The 14,665-nt window shown below is 41.9% G+C and overlaps 1 protein-coding gene across 9 annotated transcripts in view; it reads right to left on the bottom strand.

Moving 5' to 3' along the window:
- Sytl2 (synaptotagmin like 2) overlaps window positions 1-14,665 on the bottom strand; it is a 96,836-nt gene that overhangs the window by 16,869 nt on the left and 65,302 nt on the right. For 2 of the 9 annotated variants that reach the window (XM_041640548.1, XM_041640419.1), the window contains exons 7-10: window positions 13,105-13,176; window positions 6,777-6,878; window positions 4,402-4,455; window positions 3,159-3,206 (exon numbers count right to left, since the gene is read on the bottom strand). In XM_041640548.1, the coding sequence (XP_041496482.1) occupies window positions 3,159-3,206; window positions 4,402-4,455; window positions 6,777-6,878; window positions 13,105-13,176 (276 nt within the window). Of the gene's footprint in view, window positions 1-3,158; window positions 3,207-4,401; window positions 4,945-6,776; window positions 6,879-9,447; window positions 13,177-14,665 lie in introns of those variants that run through there. The other 7 variants (XM_041640126.1, XM_041640267.1, XM_041640191.1 and 4 more) reach the window with 7 other exon arrangements.

The following is a 14,665-nucleotide window of genomic DNA, read 5'->3' as shown; positions in this document are numbered from 1 at the left end:
CCCTAAAAGACCCTTGCCCGTCAATGCGAATTGATTTTACTTATGTTTTTCCACATCAGAGCTTTGAACCCTAAGTGCTGTGATGGATTGGTTCATCTCCCCTCCCCTCCCTCACCAACCAGATCCAGATTTATGACATGCTGCAGGCTGAAAAACTATTTCATTTGGACAATAAGGATATATGTTCACAATTCAACAGTAAGGATCCTTGACTATGCAGTGCCTAAGACCAGGTTTGTTTATTTAGTGATTAAGAACATTCCTGATGTGTGTGTGTGTGTGTGTGTGTGTGTGTGTGTGTGTGTGTGTGAGGGAGAGAGAGGGGGGGGGAAAGGGGAGGGAGGGAGAGAGAGAGAGAGAGAGAGAGAGAGAGAGAAAGAGGTAATACCATTGTGATACCATGGATCTGATGATGGTCCTCACTCAGAATTATGAGAAGCTATAATTTTAAAATAAACTATTTTATTCAAGTGTGATAAAACATGTCTTTTTATCCCAGTTCTCTGAATTCAGAGGCAAGTAGATTTCTGTGAATTGAAGGCCAGCCTGGTCTACATGACAATTTCCACACCAGCTCAGGCTACATAAAAAGAGACCCTGTCTCAAAAATAAAAAAAGAAAAAAAAAAGAAATCATCAAAAATACATATTTAGACACCATTTGGGTCAAAGAATCTTCAATATACCGAGGCCTGGTTTAATGGATCAAGTTAATATACTCTGACTAAGAAAAGATAACATATGACTTCTTCCTAATACACTAAGTATATGTAAAGAAGGCTTGGACCCTAATTTGCATATCTCTAGCTATGAAACTATTTTCTTCTTTTGTACATGAATTATAATGTGTAAGCTTTTGATATGGTGAGTAATAGCTATTACAATGAGAGTTTTATATTTCAAGATATTTTTCACTGCCTGGGCGCTGTATACGTAATTTTTTAAAACACCAGTTTTTATGATACATCATCTTCAAATTACGTCGTGAACACAATATGAATATATTCATTTGGTTTTATTCTTCAAATTGCCATTAGGAAGTAGATACAAATCAAATTGCATTTCTCTGTATAACTCAAAAGGCGCAAATCCAGCCTTAAAGAAATTAGCTAATCTTGGGTCAGGCAGTGGTGGCGCACGCCTTTTATCCCAGCACTCGGGAGACAGAGGCAAGTGGATCTCTGTGAGTTTGAGGCCAGCCTGGTCTACAAGAGCTAGTTCCAGGACAGGCTCCAAAACTACAGAGAAACCCTGTCTCAAAAAACCAAAAAAAAAAAAAAAAACAGGAGAAAGAAAGAAAGAAAAAAGTAGCTTATCTCATCTTTAGCTGAAACAAATCTAATGAAGGGAACACAAACTGAGCTACAAATATTAAATACATGCATATTCTATATCAGTTCTCATCTAGTCTGAGGCTCACAAAGGTAAATACATACACCAAACCATACAGTGTCTTATTAGAACACCCACTTTATCATTTCTCAAAGAACTAAGGGTGTGAGCATGCACACGTGTGTGTTTGTATGTGCACATCTGCATTTTTGTATGTGTGTATGCGAGTGTGTGTGTACATGTGCGTGTGTGTGTACTTTTGGGTAAGTTACAGTGGAAACAACTCAAGATTAGGTCATGTCCTATGTGTGGGTTCATAAGATTATAAAAATCTTTTTGTTGTTTCATTGTAGCAAAGTATATTGTTGGATGATGAAGATGGGTCAGATTCCTCAAATGTAATCAGTTTCATATTTGTGAGCTTCAGTTATGTATTTTTAATCATACATTTCATTTTTGTCTTATGGTAGGAATATGTTATTTACTAAGAAAAAGACAGTAAGAACCAATTTTTAAAAATTGCTGAAGAAGAGAATTTACCTACAGTAACAGCACATAATTGGTCTATTAGGCTATGAATGAAATCAGAGATTTGCTGCCTATGTCTTCCTATGTTTTGTTTTCATGCCTCAAACAAAATGTTAAACAAACACAGCAAACATAAAATCAGATGCCCAGACTTCAGCACCTCCCAGTTCCAAGGCAACAGGAAAAGTCTCTAGCCATAAGCATCTTTGGGGCGGCCACTTGTTCCGTCTGCAGCAGCCAGACAGAGCGGCCTCCTTTCCTAGGCGGCTCTTAAGAATTTGTCAAGTCATGAGCCAGAGCTCAAGTGCCTTTCTCCCTGGCAGGAAGACCTGGGAGCAGGCTCGGATTTCAAGCTAGATGTTAGCCATCAGCACTTTGTTTCTCCATCTTCGGTCTCTTCCACTTGGCTGCTCTCTGCAGGAAGGCCATTAGCAAAGGCTGCTGGGGGTTACTATACTTAACACTGTGGACCTGAGAGAGTCTTGGGTAGCACTGGCTTCAGACCGACAGTGTCTATCTACATTCGTGAAAGAGGGGCGCCAATGACCATGCTTTATAAGGCCCCAGAGGACCACTTTAAATACATAATTTGCCCTTAAGATTGTGGCCAGACTTATGTAGATAATCTTGATACCAACAACTGGGAACAAACATCCTTGTCGTCTAGTGAATATAAATTAGTTGATGGGCATTAGTAGCAAAAGTAAACATTTATTTTGTATAGATTCAAATATTCACCATTTTTAGATAGACTATTTACTGTTTGAAGCCAGTTTCAAATCTTATAATTTAAACACTGAATACAAGAAATCTTACTTTTATAGATATGTAGGGAGATATATCCAACCATACTATTTATGAACTACCAAAGCACAGTTCTTTGGGGGGGGAATTCTAATAAGCAATAAATTGCTTTATGACTACTGTTGTATAAAAGTTATAGAGACCTGACATGCTTGACCACAATGCAACCTAAAACTTAACTGCAAAAAAAAAAAATAAAAATCTTCCCATTTGACTTTGAGCAAAGTCAAAGAACAGAGAGAAGTCAATAACTGATCAATAGCAATTTATGTAAGCACGTTATACAACTCTTTCTTAGTGACAATACATTCTTTTGGTATAGGCAGGAGTAAACTGTGCTTAATAAGCCTTTATCAGAATGAAATAGTTTTTTTGCAAGCTTCAGAAATACAGTAATAATAAGTGCTGTGGTATTAATGGATTAGTTCATTAGCACATTTAATGTTACGTAGAATGAAACATTTAGTCATCCATGAGCAATGTCCTGCTACTCACTTCCTGGTACACACTCATTTGTATCTGGTTCCTGGTCTGCCTTTTGATCTACCCGAAAGAGTAACATCGAGAATAAAACAGCATTTCAGTTGAGGATTAAACTCAAAGGCTAGTATCAGAGCCGAAGTTGCAGAGTTCATCCGACAGGCTTTCAGTTTGTCGTGCCCCAGTCTGATCCTACATTAACCCCGTTAAAGCCTCCTGCTCAGTTAAAAGTCTCAGATGCAGCCTAGGAGACCTGAGGTCTCATTCCTGGAAGCCACTCCAACACTGCATGGACATGGCAGGGAAGAACCGGGCCAGGAGCATCTGAGATGACGCTTCCGCTCTCTCACTGACTGAAGCACTACATGACTGCAGAAAGGTCACCTTATTTCTCTGAACTTCTTTATTAAATCTTCAAAATAAAGACTAAACCCATTTTCTCATTTATTTCAATGAGGGGGATGTAAATATAAAACAAGGAAACTATACATAAAAGTAAAAGAAAAATATTACCTCCGAGACGCTCTTGTGGTGCATTTAGCATAGTTCAAGTACATATTTTTATGATTATAGCAAAAGCAGCTCACAAAACTTAGGAACTGTCGGCAAATATAAATCATTCATTTGCTCAGCTGCTGAACTGCAAGAATCAGACTCGTTTCCAGCCTTTCTTCCCCTCCCCCATCAAGGCTCTATTACACAGTTAATTTGATAACAAATGTAATACATACTTCAAGAGCTTTGGTTCCTTAATAGTTGAAATCAATTCATCTCACCTCCAACCCTTATTCACTTATATAATCATGGGCAGGTTTTCCTACTCTAGTCCTGAGCCCTGACCTTGGAAGTTAAGACTATTAGTTTTGCCCAGAAAAATCCTAACTGCTAAGATTTGGGAATCAAATACACGAACAATTTAACCCAGGTTCCTTCTCTACTCTTTCTGCCTTCGGAGAGTTCTGCAAGTCGGAGTAACACAAATTAGCTCATACCCACAGAAATATAATTTCCTATTTATAGAAATCCTTGCTTCTCTGGTGCATCTGATGAGATCCTCATGTTATCACCAGCAGAAGCCTGAAGAATACACGCAGTATTAAATGTACCAAGTCAGTATGCTCTTACAACTTACGCACTATCCGGTACATACTGGAAAATGACGTTCTTCTATTTATCCAGCAGCTGCATCCCCGTGACTGCCCAAATCACCCCAGAACTCAACACACAAACAAACATGCAAATACATAAAGATATTTACCATCTTCAGCACTACGTACTAAGTCTTCCGGCAGATTATCTACTTTTGCTTGATCTGTTCAGGAAAAATTAACAAATGGTTAATGTGGCTGAGCCTTGATGAGAAGGGAACAATGAGATCGTCCCTGGAAGCTCCAAGCCACCGTTGGGAGTGGGAAGCAATTAGTCAAGATGCAGTAAGGGGGTGCAACCAAGATGTCTTTCCCCAAACAGTTTCTTTTTAGATTAGCTACTTGAGCCAGTGTCTTAGCCGGCGCTTCCATTCCAGCCCGATGCGGCTCACATCGGCGAAGGGCTGTGCACTGACTCCCATGGGTTAGAAGGGTTAGCTCACAGCAAGCAATCCGCTGACAGCAGGGGAAAGCGCAGGGCTGAAGCAGGCTCTCTATTCTGCGGCAGAGGGTAAGACTCTGGCCATGACTAACACCTTCCCAAACCTATGGTCATTAGCAAATATTTGTGTATGTGCATCATCGTTTGCATGTGCCTCTGGGAGGCTCGCATGGGAAGCCAACCAAAGAGATGGAACTGGGGACCAGCTGCTGAGTGGAATCTTGGCAGGCTAGTGTGTGAGTGGGTATCGGTATTTGGGAGAGAGAGCACGCAGGAATACGCATACGGGCAGCTCACTTTTTTTTTTAACCCTACACATTCCTGAGCACTTTAAAGCTGCACCATGGAAATAACCCTATACTTCTCAGACAAGAGGGGTTTTGTTTTGTTTTGTTTTTTTATTAAATAGCACAATTGTTGCCTTTCTCTCCTTTTTGCCTTGGTGCCCATCACTAACGTAAGGAAGGACAATCAGAGCTGTCCAGCAGAGGACTAGACTTGCCTTTTCTGGAAGCATTCAGGCGGATGTGGGGGCTGGCCACCTGTTGAGGAGGCTTTAGTGGGAATTCTGCTGCTGAGAGAGGTTGAAATGAATGACTTTCAGGGTCCCCTCCAACCCTGAAATTCCAAGATCCTTGGGAGGATTACAGCTGCAATCTGAACTGGGGATATTTCTTCTATGCCCTGGGAATCTCTGAATTTATGGATCATTTTGAGGACAGAGCTCTTTTCCCTTTCTATCTAAACCCTGATTTTTGTTTAAAATCTTAAATTGTGAGTACCTAAAACTTATCCTAAGCCCAACAATGTCAGGAATCATTTCAGTTTGGCAGGGGTTAACTTCTATGTAATAAATTTTCTCATGGTCATCAGCAACCCCAGGACAGATCATCGCTTCAAAATAGTAGGAACAAAACTCCAGAGGCCGCGGCTTCTAAGTCCACTGGTCTGGCACATGAGTCCCGATGTGCATGCTGTCACATCCGAAGCCCTCCCCTCTTCACCAGGGAAGCAACAGCCTGCATGAAACAGTACCTGACATACCACTTCATGGTAGTCTTTGGCCGGTACCAAAAGAAGTGTCTGAGTAGCAGGAGAGTGATAGAAGAGAAAGGAAGGTTCTTGAAGTCAAGGACTAATCCAAATTCATATCAAGGAAAAATGCATTACGCACCCAACACTGTCATATGTAATATGGTCGCTTTGTAAACACTGTTGACAGTAGTCTATTTTGAGCCTCTGGTCTACTGTGTAATACTAAGAAAGGCATTTGATCTCTTATTTGACCATTTTGCTCAGTTATAATATGCAGATAACTGTTTGCCTCTCATGGGCAGGTAGGAGCTTGTGGAAAATTCTTAGACAACTTGTTGACTATTCAGTAGATGCTAATTACTAGTACAAATTTCCCTGGCATGATTAGCTACAGCTGTTCTTTAAAACCCACTTTACTTGTATTTTTATTGAATTTTGTGTGTGTGTGTGTGTGCGTGCATAGTCACATATGCATACATGTGTCGTTTATACCTGAGGTATGAACATGCTTGAGGAGGCCAGAGGTTGAGAAGAGTTTCTTCCTCTATCAGTTTCTACTTTATGTATTGAGACAGGGTCTTTCACTAAACCTGGAGCTCGCTGATTTGGCTAGTCTAGCTAGTGAGCTTGCCCTGGGGATTCCTTGTCTCTCCATATTTATATATATGTATACACACACACACACACACACACATATATATATATATCACTCATGCTTGCACCTCAAGTTCTTTAACCACTAAGTCTCCCATCCTCAAGCTGGGATGTAGCAACCCAAGGAAATCTGATTTTCTCAAGATTAAATATCGTGAGTTATTTTAAAAGCAAAGTTTCAGACACCGAAGGGCAAGCCGTTTGAGTGCACTTGGGAAAGTATGCTTTAGTCTAGTCTGGCGGCACCTGCACTGGGGGGTCGGTGCATGCAGGCATGCAGTGAGGCCACGGAAGAGCGCACAAGCGTTCTTAAGCTCGGGTGAGACATGGACAGTGGGCAGACTTTGTTCTCACTTGCTGAGTCTGATGAAATGTCGTCGAGACTTTTGGAAGGCATTGTCCTAGCCGCGCTCCTTCCCAAAGCTCTCAGAACAGGGCTGTGCTCTTCTTCTGAACCTGTTACGAGACAAAAACGATGAAGGCTGCACACGACAAGAGCAAAAGCCTCTCTCACCAGGGGACACTGAAACCACAGGGCGAAAAGAGAAATTGTACATCGAGCCTCCCCTACATCACAATAGAAACTAAAATATCTGCCATCAACACGCTTCTCAGAGATAATTCTCCTGGTCGTGAGAAAGCACAGCCCAATAACAGTGAGGTTGCCACGCTAATACAAAAGCCCTCTCTGAGTTATCCACACCTCTATTTTAGGCACAAAATTTATTGAGTCACAGCTTGGATCTTCACACTTCACATTCTGGTTTTTGAAGACAGACATGAAATGATTTGGGGGCCATTAAAAAAATGTTAGCAGAAAACTACAGAAGGCAGGATTCAGATGGTTCACATCTGTGCAGGGCCGAGCACATGATGGGCGGGCTCTCCACACCAATAGCAGTGGGATTTCTAGATTTCAAGATTCAGAAAAATTACCAACTAAATGGTAAAAAAAAAAAAAAAAAGGAAAAGAAAAGTAATCAACTCTTTAATTGACGAAAGCGTTTTAAAGGGTAGGGAGGATTTCATTATTTACTAATGCCTCTAGATCTATAAACATTTGATTTTCATTATATCTAAAGACATTTTTAATTATTAAATTTAAAACACATTGTGTATTATATTTATGCATACATTTATAACTAAGAGAAAAAAGAGGTCATCATGTAATAAGAACAGTCCTTGCATACATCTAAGGATTTCACTTAAACACTGAAAACTCCATCAGGGGTAAGTCCTGAGTATTAACATCCATGACTAGAAGATTTACACTCATATAGACTTCAAAAATATGAGCTGACTCAGCAAATTATTCCATCAATCAATCAATCAATCAATCAATCAATCAGTGATTCTAGGCATTAATTTTCTGAAATGCATTCCCAGTCTACCTAATGTACTTAATATGCATCCTTCAGCAAATGGGTTCTAAGACAAAATAAATCCAGGATGCCTCTTGTACATAATTACCCAGCATTTCCAAAAGTATTTGGCCATGGACAAGCGTCCCTGCCACCATCAGGAACATATTAAAGTGGTTCGTGGTTAAGAACTTAGCCACAAGGCCAGCATGTTAAGCTGTTCATCAAAACTAAGGAACCTTGAAGAAAGTTTCTTCCCCAATGCATTCCACTGCTTCCTGCCTGTTGGTTTTCAAGGCTATAAAAACCATGAGGGACTCATAATTTTAAAAATATCCTTTTTGATTCTGCCTGTCATCAGTACTTGTTTCTTACTTAGATGGGTTATTGCTGTTCAGTCAGTAAGACGCTAGTGTACCACAAAAATGGTTATACACATTACACAAGAGTTTCTATACGGAGTGCAGATTCACAAACCCTCTTTAGGCCAGTTTACCCACCTAACTCAAAGGGCAGATTAGTAAGAGAACACCTCAACAGAGTTGGTGGGATGGTTTTATTCTCATGAATGTTTGGTTTTAGGAAACATTTCACTTTTCTTGTTTAGTTTTTTAGTCAGCAACATTTGTTAAAAGAGACTAATCTTGACTGATTGGGATCCCATACGGATCTTTGGGTTGGTGGTCCAGAGAAGATGCTATAGCTACTTGTCAAAGAACTCAGATCTCACAAGCCAGCCACTCAGTAGAGTCCCTGTATTTCCACCACTGTCAAACCAGAAAGAAGATGTTCAACTACGGTTAAGCAGCTTTGGTTAAAACGCTCCAGTCAGAGAGCATCCTCCCCTGCCTCATCGGGTAACGTCCCATTCCAGTTTGCTCTCTTTTTTTTCTGCCAAAATGCCCAAGAGTTGATCAACATCAAATCAAGGCAAGCTTGGTGTTTTATGGCTTGATTGAAAACAGAGCCCTCCGTGCGCTGAGATGAATGTAGCTGTTGAGTAAAGAGCCTTCACAGCTTAGCCAAGGCAGCAGGGCCAAGCAACGCCCTCAAGTGGACTGAAAACGTATTTGAGAAGGGGAAGATGATTCTGTAGATACGCGGGAAGAGAGAAGGAAGAAATATGGGGTAGGAGACCCTCAGCACAAAGCATCTGAGAAAAGGGAAGTTGAGGCCTTGCATCTGGCCCTGGGTGTTAGCTGCACCCATGCTAAAACACCCATCCTACAGGGTGAGTTTGGGTCCATTTGTGGAACTTCCCCCCTGCGACTCCTACAAAGACTTCCTGGAGGAGTGTCAGTTGAGAAATCCTGATTATTCCCAAGAAAACAAATGGCGTGTGTGTCTTCAAGACTCTTCTAATCCCCTAACAAGTTATTTAAAAAATACTGTTGGGCTCTAAACATTTTATAGATTTAATGAGATGATTCTGAAACACAGCCTGCTAAGAAAGCTGTGTTTTTCAAACTACCCAAATAAAGAGTATAGGCAAAAAGGCTTTTTCTAATTAAGAAAAGTTTAGGAGAACTCAACCAAACAACACCAACAACAAAAATATCATTAAGGTGGAATACCAAATGGACCCCAGTCTTTAAAAACTCATCCTTCATGCACAGATCCCATAAAGCAGACTCATTATGGAGTAAAAATTCCCAGACACTCACTGGTATTTCTCCAGCTCTCCCTGTCAGAGCTGGTGTTCCCATCTGAGAACTCAGATTCAGAGCTTGCTTCTAGTCTCTGCTCTTTATCTTGTCTCTTATGTGGTATTGCTAGGATGGATTCAGCTTTACTCATTGCTGTAGGTTTTCCTGTTGATTCCAGAAGAGCAATGAGTTGCTTATTTCTGGACATGCTAACTTCCTCAGGAGCTTCTTCAAAGTCAGGTTCCTGGGGAGCCCATGAGCTTTCTGTAACAGCCCTTTCTCTGCCCCTGTCCCCTACAGATTGGACCGTTTCAATGGTCTCTATTTCATAGTCTCCATAAAGTTGGGAGTGTTCAGGGACTCCAAACCCATGTGGGTAACCCCGAACATCTACTGATGGACCAATCACAGCTTCATCTCCTCCTAATAATTTGTCACCAAGGTTGAGTTCAGATTCCAACCCTTTACACTTAACCTCCATCTTAGAGGTTCCTGGGGCATTCTGATAAAGATGGGGGATTTTCCCCAAGAACCTGTCTTGCTCTGCCTGTGAAGGCTGCTTCTTACTGTCTTCTTTAGCTGACATCCCGAGCTGACAAGGTCCTTCAGACATCTCTTTAAGAAGTTTCTCAAAACCATCATCAAAGGCACTCTGAGTTACTGATGGAGCCTCAGCCTTCTCTACAGTTTCTTGGATTTCTTTAGGACAGAATTCAGAAGCAAGTTGCTGGGACATCTCACACCTGCCTGTTACAGCTGATGGAGAAATAGTCTCTGTATCCTCTTCTTTCGACAGGGAACTTTCTAATGTTTCCTTCAGTAGTTTTTCCAAGCCAGCCCTAAATTCAAGGCACTCCAACTTGGGCTGAATAAGGGTTTCCCTCACTGTCTTTACCACTTCCTGAAGAGGCTCGTGGACTTGCTGAGTGACAGCAGAGACAGATGACCTAACGAGATGTTCTGACCGTGACATTCCAGCAGATAAGTAAGATCCACCTTCATGAACTGTATCAGGAGCTGTGTAAAAGGAACGGAAGTCCATGTCTGGAACAACAGCATCCACAGCAGTCCATGGGGGACTCACTCTCTGAGAACTTGAGGGTCTATCTGCTGTTTGCACTCTCTCAGGAAGTGTGGTTTTCACTTCTCCAGCTTCTCTAAGGAGCCTCTGTAAGACAGCATCTATGTTCGTCTCCTTTGGTCTGGAGGGAAGAACAACTTGCTCTATAGCCTCTGAAATTTCCCCCTGAGAAGGCAATGTGCCATCCTGGGACACAAGATGAGTATTCCGAGTTAAAGACACAGCTGCTGAAGAATTGGAAACGCCCTCAAAAAAACGGAAAGGCTGAGCCTGGGGAAAAGACCTTTCTGCAGCCGGCTGAGGCTGGCCTTCTGGGTTCCAACGTTCAGCCTTCTGGGTGAGAGCTGTATCTTCCGAAGTTTCAACACCCTGTGGAGAGGGACCTATTAGCCCTCTCTGATCTCCTGAAGGACTATGCTTCCGTTCTATCCACCTTTCAAACAACCTGTCATCTTTAGATGGGGAGTTGGGCCTAGCGGTTGCAAGTTCCAATGGGGATGGCAAGGGAGTGGATGAAGATCTAGCTGCTTCCTTCAGGAGTTGGTCTACACTGGAGCTCTGTTGAATCTGTGGAAGTGCTACCACTTCATCTACACGCTCCTTAAGGGTCTTCTTGGGCCCTGAGACATCTTCCTTTTCCTCGTTAATACCTGCTTTATGAGACCCTGTTTCAGAAACACCTACATAGAGGGCTTTCTGTTCTTGAACGCTCCTGCCAGAAGTCTGGGTTGCTGAAACAGCACCTTCTGCCAGCAACTTCTGTAGCCTGTGATTGAACGTGTCTTTAGAGACAGGAGGCAAAACGCTTGTTTTCACTATGGATTCTTGAATTTCTTGATCTGAGCAATCCCTTGTCTCTTCTATTACTGGAGCAACAAAACACCCCATGTTTTTTCCCACATTTTCCTTGGAAGGATCATTTCCTGCTGAATGATAGGTGAACTTTCTGGGTGGTTTTCGTGGAACTGCGGTTTCATCTGGCGGTGCTTGGAATATGCCCTTTGAATTTGATGTCTCCATCTCTTCAGCTGCCGTAATATGTCTCTGTCTTAAATGTCTCCCTTCTTCTACGTGGGTGTTTTCTCTCGATGATTTCATGCTGTCAAACTCCTTGGATTTTTGGCTGTCAAATGGCACGGATTTCTGTGTATGTGCTGAACTATTAGTCTCATCATTATCTGTATTATTTACATTGGCTCCCAGGCCCCAAAACTTTCTCAAATTCTCAAACTGAGAATGATGATAGGCTTGTTCCATATTGGGTTCACCCATTCTTTCTTTTAGGGACAGAACTTTGAAGCTGGCATTTGATTGATCAAATACAAATCTGTCTTTCTCCGAAGAATGACATATTTCATCACCAGCAGTGTGAAGAGGAGACACTTTATCTGACTGGTCAGCTGAAGAATAGGTTTTGGATGCACCTGATGTTGGGGGTCTAGTTGTTTTAGGTTTATTTGAAGGATAAAAACAGGAGAGGTGGGGTGTTTGGTCATTCTCATCAAGGACCACTTCTTTAGCAGTGACTTGATCAAATTCACTCTGGCCTGGAGTTGAACTGCCCGTGAACATGACCTGTGACTTTGCAGGCTTGTGTGCTTTAGCAGAAGATGGCTCCTGGCCACAAGAAGGTGTGGGTTCTTTTGTCTTTATCTTAGCTCCAACCTTTTCTCCTTCCCAGAAGGATATTCTATCACTCACGCTCTTGTATGTCTCTCTCAGCACTTGGTTTTGGGTACCGTCACCTGCTACCACCTGGCCTTCAGGCTTCCTCCAAGAAGATCCACTGTCAGCAGCACCGAGTGGCAACTCACAATTCTCTGGCTTTAGGGATGGTTTTAGGATGGAAGTGTTCCTGGTTTTGCTCTGGCCCTCCAGATCATCTTTCGAGTTATAGTCTAGAACAATTGCAGAAGTGCCAACATTCACATGTGTGTTCCCTTTGCTTTTCTGGGGCACATGAAATTTGGATTCTTCTTTACCTAAGCTGCCAGTACGCTTTGGGTTCCATGGAACTTGGGGCTCTGCTTCAGATCTTTTCAGAGCACTGAGGAGGTAGCTACTGTTTGGACTAACTGTCCCACATCCTTCTCCAGTACTCTCTGAACCTTGGCTACAAACCATACTGACACTCCTTTGACTTGGGATTCTGTATCTTTCAAACGGTTGCAGTGTGTCCGGACCCTCCTTTGGGGTGCCCTGTTGGGACCTATTTGCAGAGTTAGATTTGAGAAGTGCATCAGCATCTTGGCAAGCTTCAGAAACCGCCACATGTCCCTCCTCTTGGAACGTCGAATCCAATCTCACAGGCTTCCGTTTAATTTTAGTGGACGGCAGGATCTTTGAGTCGCCTTTTACACAGGTATTGTCCGTCATCAAGGGAACAGTAATCTGTGGTTCTGAGTCTGTTTGCTGTCTGGGATCTAGTCCCTGGAGATTCTGGAGGGACGACATACTGCCCTCTGTGTGAGAACTTCGGTTAAACCAGTCTAGAACTTTAGATATGGAATCGTCGGTTGTCTTCCTTGTCTCAGTAGCACACGGACCCAAGCGCGAGGATGTCTGGGCACCGAGAGCCAGGAGAAGGGGCTTACCTTGCTGATGGTCTCTAAAGCTGTGATCTGATGTCTGAGAAGGCTCAGGCGCAGCGCAAGGTGTCAGTTCATCTGCAACACAGAAGTGCTCTTCTGAATAAGATATTGCTTACAGGACCCTTATTTAATCCTTTATTCTAGCATCTCCAATGGGCACTTTGGTTTGCCCTTTCTACAATATTAGCAGCTCACGCCAGCATCTTCCAGGGAGTTTGGTATAAGATAGTCTAACTGACTACTCTGTCAAAAGTGCCTTGAAACAGGACAGGAAGGCAGATGTAGACCCGCAAAGTCATGTGGAGAAGTACTCGGGGTGATTACTTTGGAGTGCATGGTTTATGGTTTTAAAACCATGTGAGTTTTACATTCTGCTCCAAGTTACATTTTAAGTATTAATCTTCTCCAGCTTTCAAATATTTGCCTAGAACCAAAAACTGAGAAAGCTCTGTCATATTGGCTTTATGGCTTTCTTCATCCACGGGAGGTTGCCGTTAACTAGAGGAGGCTTTGAGGGGCACAAGCTGAAGTCATTTCAGGAGTCGGGCAAACAACTTTCAAGTGAGACTAAACAACGAATTCTTTCCAGAGCACTTGGATAAGAAAAGGGGAATATCTGCATTCCTGGGCCTGACTCCTCAAATATCTGTCCTGGTGACTAGTCTGCATGCTGGAGGTTCAGAAATCTAATCAGAATAGCCTCCTCCGTCACTTCCCGTTTTCTTTCTACCGTTTCAACTGTGAGTCAGGAGTTACTTCTGTAAGACAAGCCAATCAAACTGTTATTAGGTAACCCACAGCTAGGGGTCTAAAGAAGTGTGTTTGCGTTCTTTACAAGCCTGAATCACAACGTACATAGAATGTTCACTCACAAGAACACAAGCATTTTATAAAAACTCATAAGGTATTGATTTAAGATACTAGGGAAGACTCTGATCCTTTTTGTTTTTATGCTAAGCTGCACAGTACCTGGAGAGGCGTATGCTTAACACAAGAAGGGCTGAATTTTTATGAAGTCAGCCACATTTTCAGACCCAATAAAATCATACCAGTTTATAAAATTCAATATTTAATTTTAATCAACTCTGACTAAATATGAAAATGTAAGAGATTTGCATAATATTGATATACAGTAGATATTAGCTTCCTTACTTAAATGCATATGGTCTCATTAGATATAGGTCAATACTTGGGAAAGTCATAAAATTTATGTGTCTGTTGTACAGACTATTTAATAATGAGGGAAATGTTTGTAATGAACTAAACAACAAAAACAAAAACAAAAGTCTTGGGGGTAGGGTTAGAGATGGCTCAGTGATTAAGAGCCCTGACTGTTCTTCCAGAGAACCTAGGTTCAGTTCACAGCACCCACATGGTGGCTCAAAGCCATCTGTGACTCCAGTTCAGAAATTTGATACTATCTTATGGCCTGCACAGCCTGGTACACAGACAAAGAAACAGGTGAAACACTCATATACATAAAACAAAAGAAAATATTTTAAAAAGCCAGGGTGTTATAAATACAATTTATGAATTATATTCATGCCTAAAATTTTTGGCAGGT

Source organism: Microtus oregoni, unplaced genomic scaffold (genome assembly GCF_018167655.1).
Source record: "Microtus oregoni isolate MIOR12 unplaced genomic scaffold, Mior012 000000F_ref0000247, whole genome shotgun sequence".
NCBI lineage: Eukaryota > Metazoa > Chordata > Mammalia > Rodentia > Cricetidae > Microtus > Microtus oregoni.
The sequence above is the reverse complement of the archived record's forward strand: the minus strand, read 5'-3'. Positions and strand labels throughout refer to the sequence as shown.